The sequence below is a fragment of the Myxine glutinosa genome, chromosome 7, assembly GCF_964187855.1.
Source record: "Myxine glutinosa chromosome 7, kmMyxGlut1.1, whole genome shotgun sequence".
Lineage (NCBI taxonomy): Eukaryota > Metazoa > Chordata > Myxini > Myxiniformes > Myxinidae > Myxine > Myxine glutinosa.
This window is the reverse complement of record NC_136267.1, coordinates 41,467,910-41,482,290: the sequence shown is the minus strand read 5'-3', so window position 1 is coordinate 41,482,290 and position 14,381 is coordinate 41,467,910. Positions and strand designations below refer to the sequence as shown.

The window sequence follows — 14,381 nt, the reverse complement described above, 5'->3', positions numbered from 1 at the left end:
CCGTGATGCCGGGCTTGCTAACTCAATAAAAAGTTTGCAGGTGCTGCCGGGGAAGGAGGACCCCGAGGTGAGTGGAAAAAATGGCGCGAATGTGTTTGGCGGGAACGGGTTTTTGGCGCGCTTGGGAGAGAGATGAGACCCGGGCGTTCGCGGAAGATCCATTGTGCGGTGTACGAGGGCGACTGGCACGGAGTATGAGAGGGCGTGCGTGGAGCGCGAGTGTGTGAGAGAAGAGTGTGTTACGGAGTGTGTAACAGGAGAGTGCACACCTGGGGGTGTGGAAAGAGAGTGTGCGATGGCCGAGGAGAGTGAGCGAGAATGCACAACGAAGTGTGTGGAAGGTGCGAGTGCGCTTGAGTGGTGCGCACCAGAGAGTACGAGTACGGAGTACGAGGGAGAATGCACACCAGAATGAGTGCAGGAAAAGTGTGTACTGAAGTGTGTGAAAGGCGTGAGTGTGCCTAGGTGTGTAGGTACGAGTACGGAGTGTGAGGGAGAATGCACACGAGAGAATGTAGAAGGAGACTGTGCAGTAACGGAGTGTGTGGGAGGCGCGGGGCGCCTGGGTGTGCGAGTGCGGAGTGGGTCGCGAGTAGTGAGGATGCGGCTCAAGCATCGACACCGACCGGGGTGGCGTTTAGCGGGACGGATAGCAGACGCAAGCCCCCGGTGAGTTGTGTGCTGTAGGGGCCGGAGGGAATCCGTGCCGCGTCGGTCTCACAAGGACCGGTGTGCACGCTTCGTGCCGGCCCCCGCACTGTATGGTTGGTGCCGTGCCGTGGTGGCAAAGGCAATCGGCAAGGTTCAAGGGGAGGTAGGAGTTTTCGGAGCCGCGCACCCTGCCGGGTGCAGTGCTCCGACCGTGGCCGGTTGGGTCACCGTGCGTGGGACCGCGAGGCCCCGCGCCGGGATGGAGCCCTGCACCTCGGCCCATCCATACCTCCCCCCTTGGATCGAAAATGCCGGACGGACACCACCTACAGGCGACCAACCACCCGAATGGATCGCTTGGCCCCTCGAGGTCGAGCCGTGACAGGATACATCCACATGGAGAGGCTCGAGTGTAGTGGACTGACGAGAGTAGTGTACCCCACATGGGGGAATGGTGGTGCCACCATTCCTCACACAGGGCCCATGAGCATTAGTTTAGGGGGATGGCAGTGATAGGCACATGGGGGTGCCAGCAATGGTTGCCTCCATGGGGCACCGAAGCTAGCCGAGGGAGGGCTAGGATAATGTTTGGGAATTAGCAGACTGTAGGGACAAGATTTAAGTAGTGACATCTGTACTATAGAGCAGACGTAGGTGGCTTAGGTGGATGATAAAGAAAAGGGAGTGCATAGTTTAAAGGGATGACGGGGAAGCACAAGTTTTAGGGGAAGTAGTTAGATAGATGATGCTGTATGTGTGAGGAATTGTGTGTTGGAAAATAAGTGGAATTGTGTTTGAGGTGTGTGAGCACAAAAGGTGTGCGAGACAAAAGGTTTGTGAGATCAATGGTGTGCGAATAAGTCATGTGGAATGCTTGGTGTGGAATAAAAGGTGTGGAATGCATGGTGCGAAGGACTGAATGGGGGGAGGTGGAACCCATTCGCGAAAGCCCGCGGGGGTAGTGTAAAGCCAGGTAGAGGGTATAGGCAAAATTGTATGGATATTGACACCTGTGGTGCGGGTAGTAGCAAGAAGTGCTTTGGAGGGTGCATGAGTATGTGGAATGGCTGGGCATGTGGCTTAATTGGTACGTGTGGTTATTGGGGCATTCCGCCACTGGTAGTTTGTTGGCCAGGTGAGGCCGCAGGTAGGCTCTGGGAGTCGGTTAGTTGTAGTGTTGAGTGGGGCCCAAGGATCCAAGGGAAGGATCCGGGTTGCCCGATGCCAAAGTGGGCACAGAAGGGGTAAGCGCCAGGAAGGGCCTTCCCCAGTTAGGGTAGTTGTGAGTTGTTGAGTGGGGCCCGAGGATCCCAGGAGAGGACCCGGGTTGCCCAATGCCAAGGTGGGCATCAGGGGGTAAAGTGCCAGGAGGGGCCTTCCCCAGTTTAGGTAGTCGCAGGAGCAGGTAAGCTCGGGTGGCGACTTCAGTAGCGGAGGTGCGCAGGTAGGTAGACCTGCTGGTAGGGCCACACGACCCAGCCCCGAAATTGTGTGAGGGCACAGTATGAAAATTTGTGGGAGTGAGACCCAAATTTTGGAGGGCACCAGGTGGGCAATGGGAATTTGGGTTCTTAGAACCACATAGTTTAAAAAGGCCGATTGGCAGGGTACGACCCCGGGTAGGTTAAAAGTAAATGTCAGTAGTGTAGTTAGGATGAGAAATCCCTTCGCACCATCCACAGCCAATCACCAAGGAGTACGAGCTCCACACCAGGGCTCTGTAGGCCGTTTGAGTTGTAAGACGCATCATGATGTAATGGGACATTGTGTTTGTTCCATTCCTTCCTTCCTGGGAGGAATTGGGAGACGAATTCGGAGATAGAGGGGGATATGGGAGACAAGACGTAGAGATGGATTGTAAATACAAGGAGGGCTAGGGTAGTGTAGCCGATGGTGGGGGGTACGAACGGATAGGGATGAGCCTGCTCTGCTCGCTCTTCCACGTCCCTCGCACCGCATTACCTTGTGTTCTATGTGCCACTGTGTGCTTTCCGCTTTGCTTGTTGTGCCTTGTCTCTCCCCCACCCCAGGACCATTTTGGAGGTGGAACTGTGCAGCACCATCGACCTGTGCAGCATCCCTTCTGCACATTGCTACATCTGTGCAGCTGAAATGCGCAGCACTTTGCTGCCATATCCTTTTGCTGCAAACCTTGTTGCACCTGGGCAGCACTTTGCTGCCAAACCCTTTGCTGCATCTTGTTATACTCATGGACCACAAGCCTTGTGGCCTTGCACCTCTGCTGTGCAGCATTTAGCTGCAAAATCATCTATCACCTTCGGACCACTTGTTGAGTGGCATTAATGCCACGCATTCGGACCACATGAGAGTGGCCCCGCCTGGCAAAAAAAAGAAGAAAATGAAATAAAAGCATTTTTGTGGATTTCATTATGGTGTGCTAGGCATGAGAAGATGTCTAAGTTTAGATAGCCCTGAAGATTAAAATGGCCTTTATACCGGTCCGGGAGCTAGCCGGTTTGATATATGCACACAGAAGAAGCAAGATGCAAGAAGCAAGCAGCAAGTGTCATGATTTTGAGTATGTTTTTGCTGTGCTTTCTCTCCCCTCCAATCTTCTCTTCCAAAAAGGACAGGTCCTGCTCCTGGGTCATAGAATTGTAAATAAAATTAAGTTCTGTGCTTGTAAATATAAGAATGCTGCCCACCGGCTATGTGTTTAGTTTGAAATTCCGGAAATACTCGGGTAGTTGTGGGTATGAATCTGTTATGAAGCTGCTCAACGCAATGGGAGGGACATATCTAGTGTTTTAAAACTGTCGCACACACGGGTCAGATTAAATGTTAGGGGGAACCACACCTATGTGTCACATGTAAAAGTAAAGTTAATTTTGCATGTCATTCTCTAACCGGTCGTTCCATTGGTGGTTCCGATTTGGGGACGAGTCTGACGAGGGAGGGGTGTAGTGTTGCAGGTTTGTGGTTTTATAATAAAGGTTAATTTCCCCTCCTAGTTAGTTACACTACAACATGTAGCTGTGTTTAAGCTCAGTTATTTCTTAGTAAATGTAAGCGTAGTCCTTTCCTGTGTTAGTTTTGCATTGAGTAGGATAATGAGAATTAGGTGTCCTTATGGCGCTTTGGGTGGTTTTTGGCGCTGAAATACCACGAGGCAGGCCTGAACAAGTCGACCGAGGCCGAAAGAAGGCGGAGGAGGAGCCGTCGGTAAGCGCGAGCCGCCAATCAGGGCTCGAGGGGAGTGACTTACCGCTGCGGCAAAAGGCGGGGTTTGGAACATTCGAGTCAGGCTAGGGCGGGGCAATATAACCCTGTGCCCAGAGCCCCCCAAGTGAGTCAGTTATGAGTTCGGAGCGAGAGATGAGACCCCAGAGGAGACATGCTGAGTTAGTTCGGAGTTGAGTTCAGAAGGAGATGCGCATAATCCCGTTGTACACGAACTTGCCCTGCTCCCCGTGCTCTGCGCAGTATTAATCGCGCTGAAAAGACAACCCGCGCCGCGCCACAGGCGCGCGATATTTCCGCCTGCCTGCCTTTGCCTGATACGCGCCGCAAGGATTTTCCCGCCTGCCTGCCTTCGCCGGGAGACGTGCTGTGACCGCCAGAGGGCCATGACCGGGTGAGCTGTTCCTGAAGCGACCGAAGCAGCCGTGTTCGGCACACGAACAATCCTCTTCCATTTCCCCGTGTGATTGATTGGGCCGTGTCTGGGAAATAAGTTAAGATTGATTAAAGTCTGCCCTGTGTCCCTTTCCTTTCCTTCAAATCATTGTAACTAGTGTAAATAAACCCTGGTATTCCTTCTGATTCGACCGCTTTTGTCTCTTCCACCATTTGTCTCGCGTGGTACGAATAAGATCGCTCTGATCGGGTTCTATAGAAAGGTAACAGCATGAGTCACGTGGTACGCCATCCGCTCGGGTGTACTCAATCAGCGTGGTTCGTGCGAGACTCGATCCCCGCTTCTGCTGCGGCGTGGGTACTCAAGGTACGTGCGAAATTGTCCCGAAACCCTTTTCCACGTCTGCCCGGATGTGGCGACTCGGTCTCGTAGTTTGGAAGACCCAAGGAGAAAAAGGGGCTTAATCTCCCCTTTGTAAGGGAACGGGCTTCGAAAAACCGCAACATTATATTACAATTTTAAAATGCTAGATATCTATTGAGGTTTTTATTTCACAGTTTACAGTTTTATAAATTACTATTTTCAAATGCTAGATATCGATTGAGGTTTTTTTTTGTTTGTTTGTCTTTTTTATTGACGCGTTTACGGTTTTTATGTAAATTTTCATTTATGGTTGCTTTCCGACTGTTGTGTGATTTTTTTCCCGGTGTATCGGCTTCAATGTCCGATGGCACGCAAGATTTCAGCTTTAGACGTCACCCGGAAGGTACCAAACATTAATAACTGTCAGTCAGTAAGTTAGTCATCAATGAGTGGTCAGAATAAGCTTTATATATTAGATGCAACCAATGTATCCATACTTTAAGGTGTCACAATTATTCCAAACAAGTTGGGTCACTCGATCAAGATCAGGTTACTTAGACTGCAGTATAACATTAATACAAGAAGATTGTTGTTTGCACCTGTATCAAAGATTAACTAGCAACACAGTAATGATAGGCGAAATGGCCTCCTCGTTTCCTTTTTTATGGTGTACAGGTAGTATTTCTATTTTCCATTTCCTTGTTTATGGTAGTAATTTTGCATTCGTGTTGGTAGTACCCAGGGTCAGGTCATGGGCCCAAAAATGCCCCACCCCATGTGAGGGGGGTGGAGACCACTTACGATTTTCACCTGTACACATGCCACAGTGCATGTGGTTTACTGACCCCTGCTGCAGACAGGGTGGGACTATTAGCCACGGCACAAACTATTTGCCTCAGCAACCCAACTACCCACTCCAGGCTTCTCCCAAAGGGAGTGGGTGTTTCTACTCGTAGTATATATAAATAAGATGGGTGATAAGTGAAAACGGATAACTAACCTGTAATTGAAGCACATTAAAGGAGAACTGACACTGCTGTCGCAGGACGACTTCAAAGGACGTGTGGAGTTTGCGGCTTGTACATTTACCTATCCTTCGCGGAAGGATGTGCAGGTGCTTAACGGCCTTTCTCTGAAGGTGAATCCTGGACAGACACTGGCACTTGTGGGGAGTAGTGGCTGCGGAAAAAGCACAAGCGTTCAGCTGCTTGAACGCTTCTATGACCCAAAGGATGGCACGGTGGTATGTTTTCAATCACTCGCGTTCTGGCTATATGCTGTATATGATGTATTCATCACAAGAAAATGCTATCTGGACAAATTATCCTTGCGAATCACTTCAATTCTCACCGACGTCCCCAACAAATACAGTAACACTTATTTGGTATTTCCTTGGCTTTCTTGTGTAAAGCTTTCATTTGCTGAGGAACCTGTTACCTGCCTTGACACTGCGACATACCAATTCATTTTACTAACCTCTTATATCACTGGTATGCAGTAGTATTTCTGTGGTACACTTTGAACATATAATTGTGTTCGACTTGACTGATTCCCTCATCTGTCTTGAGTGAGTCAAGGACTAAAACTTAATTTCAGTAAAATAGGGACGATTCCTGGATTTGTGCTAACATTTTGGAAGTTGCATTTGAGTTTGTTGAGTTATTCAAGTTTGTAATGCCATTTTGATCAGGTCCAAAAAAATTAACGCTTATTTCCTTTCTTTTTGTCGATAGTTTGTGGATGGCCGTGACACACAGAGGGTGAACGTGGCTTTCCTGCGTTCAAAGATTGGCGTCGTCTCTCAAGAACCCGTGCTCTTTGATACCAACATCGCTGAGAACATCCGCTATGGTGCCAACTTCCGGAACATCACAATGTCCGATATCGTGGAAGCATCCAAGGCTGCTCAATTACATGAATTTGTTATGGGCCTTCCAGAAGTGAGCATCGCATTAATGCTGACAAATAATCTCAATGGGTGATGTGTGGCTACAGCAATCACGACTGCCACATCTTATGTGGGACAAGATACTAGCAGGGCCTGATATATTCCACCAATACACGGGTCCAGTGACAGCTTCCTTTTGGAACTTGCACAGATTGGACGAACAGGGCAGACAGTGAGCACAATGACCAACAGTATAGGAGGGATGGTGTGTGTGTGTGTGTGTGTGTGTGTGTGTGTGTGTGTGTGTAATGTTACCGATAGACTCCTAAACGGAGAGGCTTACATGCTTGATATTTGACACAGACATGGCCATTGAGCCTGGGACGAACATGGCCGAACCGTGCTGGCTGGGAGATATGGTTTATTTAAGGTAAGATGTGAATGATTTAATGACATTAATATATTATGGAGAGTGTAAGGAAAGTTATAAATATATGATAATACAATAAATCCTATTGCGAGTAAAGTTGGAATAAGTGATGTTGCATTGATGAGTTGACTGACTGCCTGGACGCAACTGAGGTTGTGGATCGACTGATGTACCATCTTTTGATGTGGATCCATGATCGAGGTTGTGGATCTACTGATGTACTATCTTTTGATGTGGATCCATGATCGAGGTTGTGGATCTACTGATGTACCATCTATTGATGTGGATCCATTATCGAGGTTGTGGATCTACTGATGTACCATCTATTAATGTGGATCCATGATCGAGGTTGTGGATCTACTGATGTACCATCTATTAATGTGGATCCATGATCGAGGTTGTGGATCTACTGATGTACCATCTATTGATGTGGATCCATGATCGAGGTTGTGGATCTACTGATGTACCATCTATTGATGTGGATCCATGATCGAGGTTGTGGATCTACTGATGTATCATCGATTGATGTGGATCCATGATCGAGGTTGTGGATCTCCTGATTTTCCATCTATTGATGTGGATCCATGATCGAGGTTGTGGATCCGCCGTTTGGAGAGCTCCTGGGCTGAAAGGATCGAAACCTCGAGGAAGAACGGTGCCCAGCTTATGATCCGTGCAGTCGGGAAACGAGTCAATTGCCTACGGGTTAAGGTTCTTGCTTTAGGCAAGGGAACTATGTTTTGAGGTTTACAATTTAAATAAAGCTGAATATGGGATGTTGTGAAATTAACATCATTTACAGCAATCCTTGAAATTATTTATATTTAAGTTTGGGAACAACCGATACTGTACAATTAATTAAATGATTTTTAAAATAAGAATTAAATAAGAAAAATAAGAATTGAAAATCATAAGAGATAGAATTGTGAGGAACAAAAATAAAAAAACAAGATCTATGTGTGTGTGTGTGTGTGTATGTGTGTGTGTGTGAGTGTGAGTGTGTGTATGTGTGTAAGGAAGTATACTTAGACACACACAAAGAGATGTCAGGGTAGCCTAGAGATGCGTCCATTCGCCTCTGAGCTGTCCAGCCTGGGTTTGGGTTTGAATCTGTTAATTAAACAAAAATATAACTCTGAAGGTCAAACAACTCTGTGTTCGATTCTTGTAAAAAGAGGTTGTGGTGCACATTTGAAAGGTTGTCGTACAGATGTCCCCAAAGCATGAGAAATTGGATCAGATTCAATTAAAGGTACACCAAAGACAATTCTCAGGTTCGTTAAATGTTCTAACATGATGATGTCAACAGTTGTCTCAGACAGAGCACTTGGAAAGAATGGATTCTGTTTGCCATCACTGCTCCTCAACAATCTTCTGCACATTTACAGGGCTACGACACAAATGTAGGAGACAAAGGTGCACAGTTGTCTCGTGGAGAGAAGCAACGTGTTGCAATCGCTCGTGCGATCATTCGAAATCCAAAGATCCTGTTGCTGGACGAAGCCACCTCTGCATTGGACACTGAGAGTGAAAAGGTGATAAAGAGGATACGTCTCCACTAAATGATTCTCTTCATCATTTACTTGTGAACATAAATATTCCTTTAATTATTGTAATATTTGTATATTGTCATGTACCGTATTGTTATGTTTATTACATGTGACACCGAATATCTTGTGCGCAGGATATCTCAAAAAGTTATGGATTGATTTGGACAAAACTTGGTGTGTGACGAGAACAATTAGATATTGGTGAACATTCAGATAGTGGAATTTTTAAAGTGATTCTTTACTATTGATGGATAGAGCCAAAAACTATACATAGCACTGTATTTCAAAAGGTTATCGAAGGAATTGGACGAAACTTGGTGGACAGGTTGCGTGTGCAACAAGGACAAAATGTTTAAATTTTGGTGAAGCTATGGATCCAGATACGAGAATTTTTAAAGTGATTCTTCACCATTGAGAGAAAGGCCCAAAAACGATATAGAGCACGATATTTCAAACGTTTAATGGACTGATTTGGATGAACCTAAGTGGAGAGGTTGGATGTGTGACAAGGACGAATTTATTCGATTTTGGTGAAAATGCGGCCAATCAGCAGAATGGATACAAAACGATTCGGCCTATCAGTGGGATGGTGTTGGCCTAGCGGTTAGGGTGCTGGCTTGGGATCCGAGGATCCTGGGTTCATAATCCCGGTTGATCACTGAATTAACACCAGGGGGGTTTACTCAGCCTGTCGTCCCTCTGAGGTCGGCAAATTGAGTCCCAGTTCACTGGTAACTAGAATCCGGGCACTCGGTAGAGCGCATACCTTCGCCGCAGCTACTGTTCTGTACTTGGCATGGGAGTGTATGCGATGTGAAACTTTATGTGAAATGCGATCGAGTTAAAAATAGTCAGAATTTGAGCAAATCTGTTTCATTCGTTTGTTAATATGCCTCATCTCTTGACAAATCTGCAATTATAATTTTATTTGACGTTCAAATTAACCCGGGAGATTGCGTTATAGTGATGACGTCCTGGATGGACATCTTCTTCTTCAGTCGCGCATAACTTTGAGTGAAATACGATCGAGTTAAAAATAGTCAGAATTTGAGCAAATCTGTTTCATTCGTTTGTTAATATGCCTCATCTATTGTCAAATCTGCAATTATAATTTTTTTTGAGGTTGAAATGATCGCGGGAGATCGCGTTATAGTGATGACGTCCTGGATGGACATCTTCTTCTTCAGTCGCTCATAACTTTGAGTGAAATACGATCGAGTTAAAAATAGTCAGAATTTGAGCAAATCTGTTTCCCAAAATCTAATCAAATGTGTCCCGTATAATAACCAATCATCCCACCAAATTTCATGCAATTCGGTTGAATACTTTTTGAGTTATGCGATTAACATACACACACACAGACATACTAATAAATACACAGCGATCAAAACATAACCTTCCGCTTTTGCGAAGGTAATTACTCCCGCCAGGGAGTAATGCATCCGCTCGTGTCCGTGTGTGCGTGTGTTCGTGTGCTCGTGTGTTTGTGAACAAGAAATCTGGAAAAGTTCTGAACAGATTTGGATGAAAGTTGGTGGGATGATTGCACTTGGGATAAGGAAGAATTGATTAGTTTTTGGTGAAGCTCAGAATATTATTCCGAATCCAGGAAGTTTTTTTGGGAATTTTTTTTCTGTTTTCCTTTAAAAACCATTTTCTCTGCAATATTTGGACCGATTGAGAGCAAATTTTTTACCATAGGAGGGACTCGGTCTGCAGAATATTTTAATGGTAATTATGACGTCACAGGTCACATGGTTCGGCCGCCATATTGTTTTGAGTGAAAAACACTAAAATCCCATTTTCTCCAAAACGCCTGAACAGATCGAGGCCAAACTTTGCAGGTATAATCGCATACCGATGACGAACAAAAAAGTCAGCGAGCATGACGTCATGCATCGCATGGTTTCAGAGTTATGACGTTTTTAAGCACAAACATTTAAAACCTAGCTCCTTCCTCATTTGTGATCAAATCGAGGGGAAACTTCACAAATCTGTTCAGCATACCAGTCTACTAAAATGCCCTTTTGGAATTTGCGATAGGTCACGTGGTTCGGCAGATATCGTTAATTAAACACAAATAATAAAAACATTTATATCTCGTGAACCACTTCATTGATCGACGTGAAACTTCATACTGTAGTAGAATTCATGAAGAGTAACAAGTGTGCAAAATGAAGATGATTGGATGTACGGTCTGGAAGCTGGAAGTTGTTATTGCATGAAGAAAAAGAGTCTTCGACTGTGGACGATTAATTATTTATCACATGTACAGACTTGCAGGCATCGTTTGACACAATACAATGTCCCGGGTTAATTTGAACCTCAAATAAAATTATAATTCCAGATTTGTCAATGGCTGAGGTATATTAACAAACGAATAAAACAGATTTGGCAAAATTCGAACTTTTTTTTAAAAAGATCACATATTCACCCAGGGTTGTGAGAGGCTGAAGAAGAAGAAACCTCGCATGGGCTTCCCAGACCAAAAAATAATTCTGGCTCTGCGATTTTCAGGTTTATTTATCTATATATCTACACATCTGGGCAGTGTCTGCTGTCACTGAACTATTCCCTGAAACTTTTGTTTCCGTGGTTGTGAAGTGTTTTTAATAACGTGGTGGTGGTTTTGAATCATGTGGTGGCGAGGTATTTTGAATTATGTGATGGTGAGGTGTAAAATGACGTGGTGGTGAGGTGTTTTTAAATCACGTGGCTGTGAGGTGTTTTTAATTAACATTGTGATATGAAAATAGTTTTCATATTTGTTGTAAATGTAGTTTAAACTCGTGGTTATGCGTTAGAGCGGTGTATTTTTTTTAGCAGCGTCGTCTTCAATGTTCATTTTTTTTTTTCTAATAAAGACATATTCTGTCATTTTAAAACCACCAAAGTGTGTATTAGGTTTCCCCGTTTCATAAAATATATCGTTTGATACGTATAATGCTTTAAAACTGTTTGTTTTTTTTTTAACCTCAGAAGAGATATCAACATTTACCTCAGCGAATGTCAATCGCGGTGTCAGTATTTGATGAACTTATAAAGATGTAGGTGACTTATAAGTGTGACAAGCATGTGCATGGGATTCTTCCCAGAAGAATGAGTGGTCGCATTAGCCTGTACGACTTAAAATGAGCGAGTTTTGTCTTCACGTTTGGGCCAGTTTTACATGTTGTATCCCTAAGGAATGAAACGAACGTTTTTCTGGCTTACAATTTTATTTGAAGTCACACATGCCTCAAAATACACTCACTTATATAGAATTGAACGCTGAATCCGAAAATGTAAGTGAAATTGCAGGTTTTTTTTACATTATCTTCTATATATTCTAAATATATATCTGTGCAGTGTCTGTCTTGTCTTGTGTTGTCACTGAACTCCTCCCTCAAACTTTTGTGAAATCGTACTATTCCAACTTGACCCACGGTGGGAGTATGCGCTCTACTGAGTGGCGTTCTAGTTCCCTGTGTGTCGCAAGATGCGACTAACAGGGTTGGCGGCAGGAAGGGCATCCGGCCATAAAACATTGCTTCAAAAATGGGACCATGGTGCCCGAAAAAGGCCAACCCCTGCTCTGCGGGGAAAAATGGCCTCTAAAGGTGGTTCAGTGGGATGGATACAAAACGTAAACTGTTCAGCTGCTGGTGGTGTGTGCTTTACCGTGTTTTTCTAGTTTTTCCCAAAACAGTCTGCAGCATTACTTTATTCTGACCTCAGTGATGAATGAGTGAAGCCCAAGTAAAAGTAGTTAATATACCAGTATGAGTATAACTACATAAACAAAGTTTGAATTACCAAGTTGTTTCTTTTCACCCTGTGCCCTGTCTGCAGACAGTGCAGTCGGCATTAGACCATGCACGACGAGGTCGGACTTGTATCGTCATCGCGCACCGGCTCTCGACCATACAGAATGCCGATATCATTGCAGTCATCTCCCAGGGCGAGGTGATCGAGCAGGGCTCACACAAACAGCTCATGGCTAAACATGGGGCTTACTACAGTCTTGTTACGACAGGAGCCCCGATCACCTAGTATCCTCACCGCCAAAAGAACACGTCTCAGTCATGGATCCCATTGTGCCTTATGAAAGTAATAACGCATTGTCGAGGACTACTGCCTGCTACTTTTGTGTTGGTGTGGTGATGGTCTTCTCATCCCACAACATCTAGCAGGTGATAAACAAAGATATAACCATAGTTGTTGTTGTTATTGTTCTTTGCCGATTCCCCAGCTGTGTGTTGATTCACGTCTGCGAAAAAACAAGATAGCTGGAATAGCAAGATGTTCGTGATATTTTTATCTTCATAAAAATTCACAACTTCTTTGAAGCATATGCTTTGTATTGCCTCCTTGGGGTGAGGTGGTTTGGGGGGGGGGGGGGGCGAGAGAGGGAGAGAGACTTTGACTTTTAAACTCTTTTTATTATAAAAGTATAAAACAAGAGTACCACCAAAAGCAATTCATCCAGGAAAATCAGTAAAATCATAGCAATCCCGGAAGGAAAAAACAATCGGTGCACTGCAAACCAAGCGACAGAAAAGGTGCAAATACCAAAAAAAACACGAGGAGAAAATCTAGGCATAATTTCTAAACTAGGCATAATTTTATATGTACAAATTTACAATCGCATCTGCAACCCTGAGGAGAGACTTAAGAAAGAAAGAGTAGGTCAAGACATGGGGGGGGGGGGGGGGGAAACGCCGGCAAGGAGAAGCATGGAACAGTGTATAAGAAACACCTGCACTGTATTATACAGAAATTAACAATTTGTTATCTTGGACCTCACAAATCCCTCCAACACACCAGGTCGCAACAAAATTTGCAAGGTCGTTTGCAGTTTGGACACAGCCAAATTCAAGCTTGAGCCTTGCTGACACCAACGAACTAAAAAACACCATAATACTGCATTCCTGCATGGGTCTGCCGCCCAGCTTCGCCTTCCGCGACAGGTATACGGCCAGTTTAGCGGTAGCGGTTAGGAACCCGAATACAATAGATGTGGTTCCCTTTTTGGGAGGAAAGCCAAAGATGTAAGCTTTCAAAGAAAAGGTAACCTGCAATCTATGGGAAATAAAATTTAACCAATGAAACAAAGGAGAAAGTCTTTCACAATTAATGAAAGCATGAAACAAATCTTCCCTCACCGGACAAAAGGGGCAACAGCCGGAAATGGGGGGAAAAAAACGAATGACAGCATTGGAAGGAACAATCCAGTGGGCCAAACGCCACTGAAGGTCACCTGTTCTTTTAGAAATAAGTCCAGCATACATTGTATCCCATAAAGGCTCAGAGGGGGGACCGGGAGGCAAGAGTCCTTTCCACCGGGTAACCCCAGCTAGAGGTGGGTCCCCAAGAAGAAGTTTCACACAAGACCTATAAATACTCTTGCTGCTCATAACATGGAAGGGGGGTGACCCTGTGCTCATGTGGGGGAGCTCGTTTGGGGTAAAAGCGACACCTAATTTTGGGACTGTGGGCTCAACCTCTGCGTCCTGCGTCCAATGTAAGCCTAGCTGTTGGCCCCTTCGGATCACCGCTCTTAGTATGTTCCCGATTTGCCTCCTGGACCGAACACCTGTTAGGTCCGCCAGCTCGTTCGCAGGCTTCCATCCCTGTCCAGAGTCGTGCCGGAGATGACACACTTTCAGGATGTTGGCCACCATAAAATGCTGGCAGAAGTCGCGACTCCTCGGGATATCGGGGAAAAGTGGGTTGAAAAATAAAGGCTCGTGTGCATACATGTTTGTGCCATACGAGTCTGTTTGGCGACTTATCGAAACGCCCTGCCAGGCATTCAAGAGGCTCTGATAAAAGACTGGGAGCAGAGATGTATCGACGTGTTGAAGGTTGGTCAGGAAAAGTTCCTGTCCGTATCCGAGCCTCCCAGCTCGTTGAAGAATG

At 45.3% G+C, this 14,381-nt stretch overlaps 1 protein-coding gene across 7 annotated transcripts in view; it reads left to right on the top strand.

Annotated features, from left to right (window-relative positions):
- The window catches only part of ABCB11 (ATP binding cassette subfamily B member 11), a 154,411-nt gene extending 141,600 nt beyond the window's left edge, over positions 1 to 12,811 (top strand). For 6 of the 7 annotated variants that reach the window (XM_078781566.1, XM_078781567.1, XM_078781565.1 and 3 more), the window contains 4 exons: positions 5,658 to 5,855; positions 6,346 to 6,552; positions 8,319 to 8,465; positions 12,312 to 12,811. In XM_078781566.1, the coding sequence (XP_078637692.1) occupies positions 5,658 to 5,855; positions 6,346 to 6,552; positions 8,319 to 8,465; positions 12,312 to 12,512 (753 nt within the window). In that variant the 3' untranslated portion in view covers positions 12,513 to 12,811. Of the gene's footprint in view, positions 1 to 5,657; positions 5,856 to 6,345; positions 6,553 to 8,318; positions 8,466 to 12,311 lie in introns of those variants that run through there. The other variant, XM_078781570.1, reaches the window with a different exon arrangement.
- Positions 12,812 to 14,381: the final 1,570 nt, after the last annotated feature.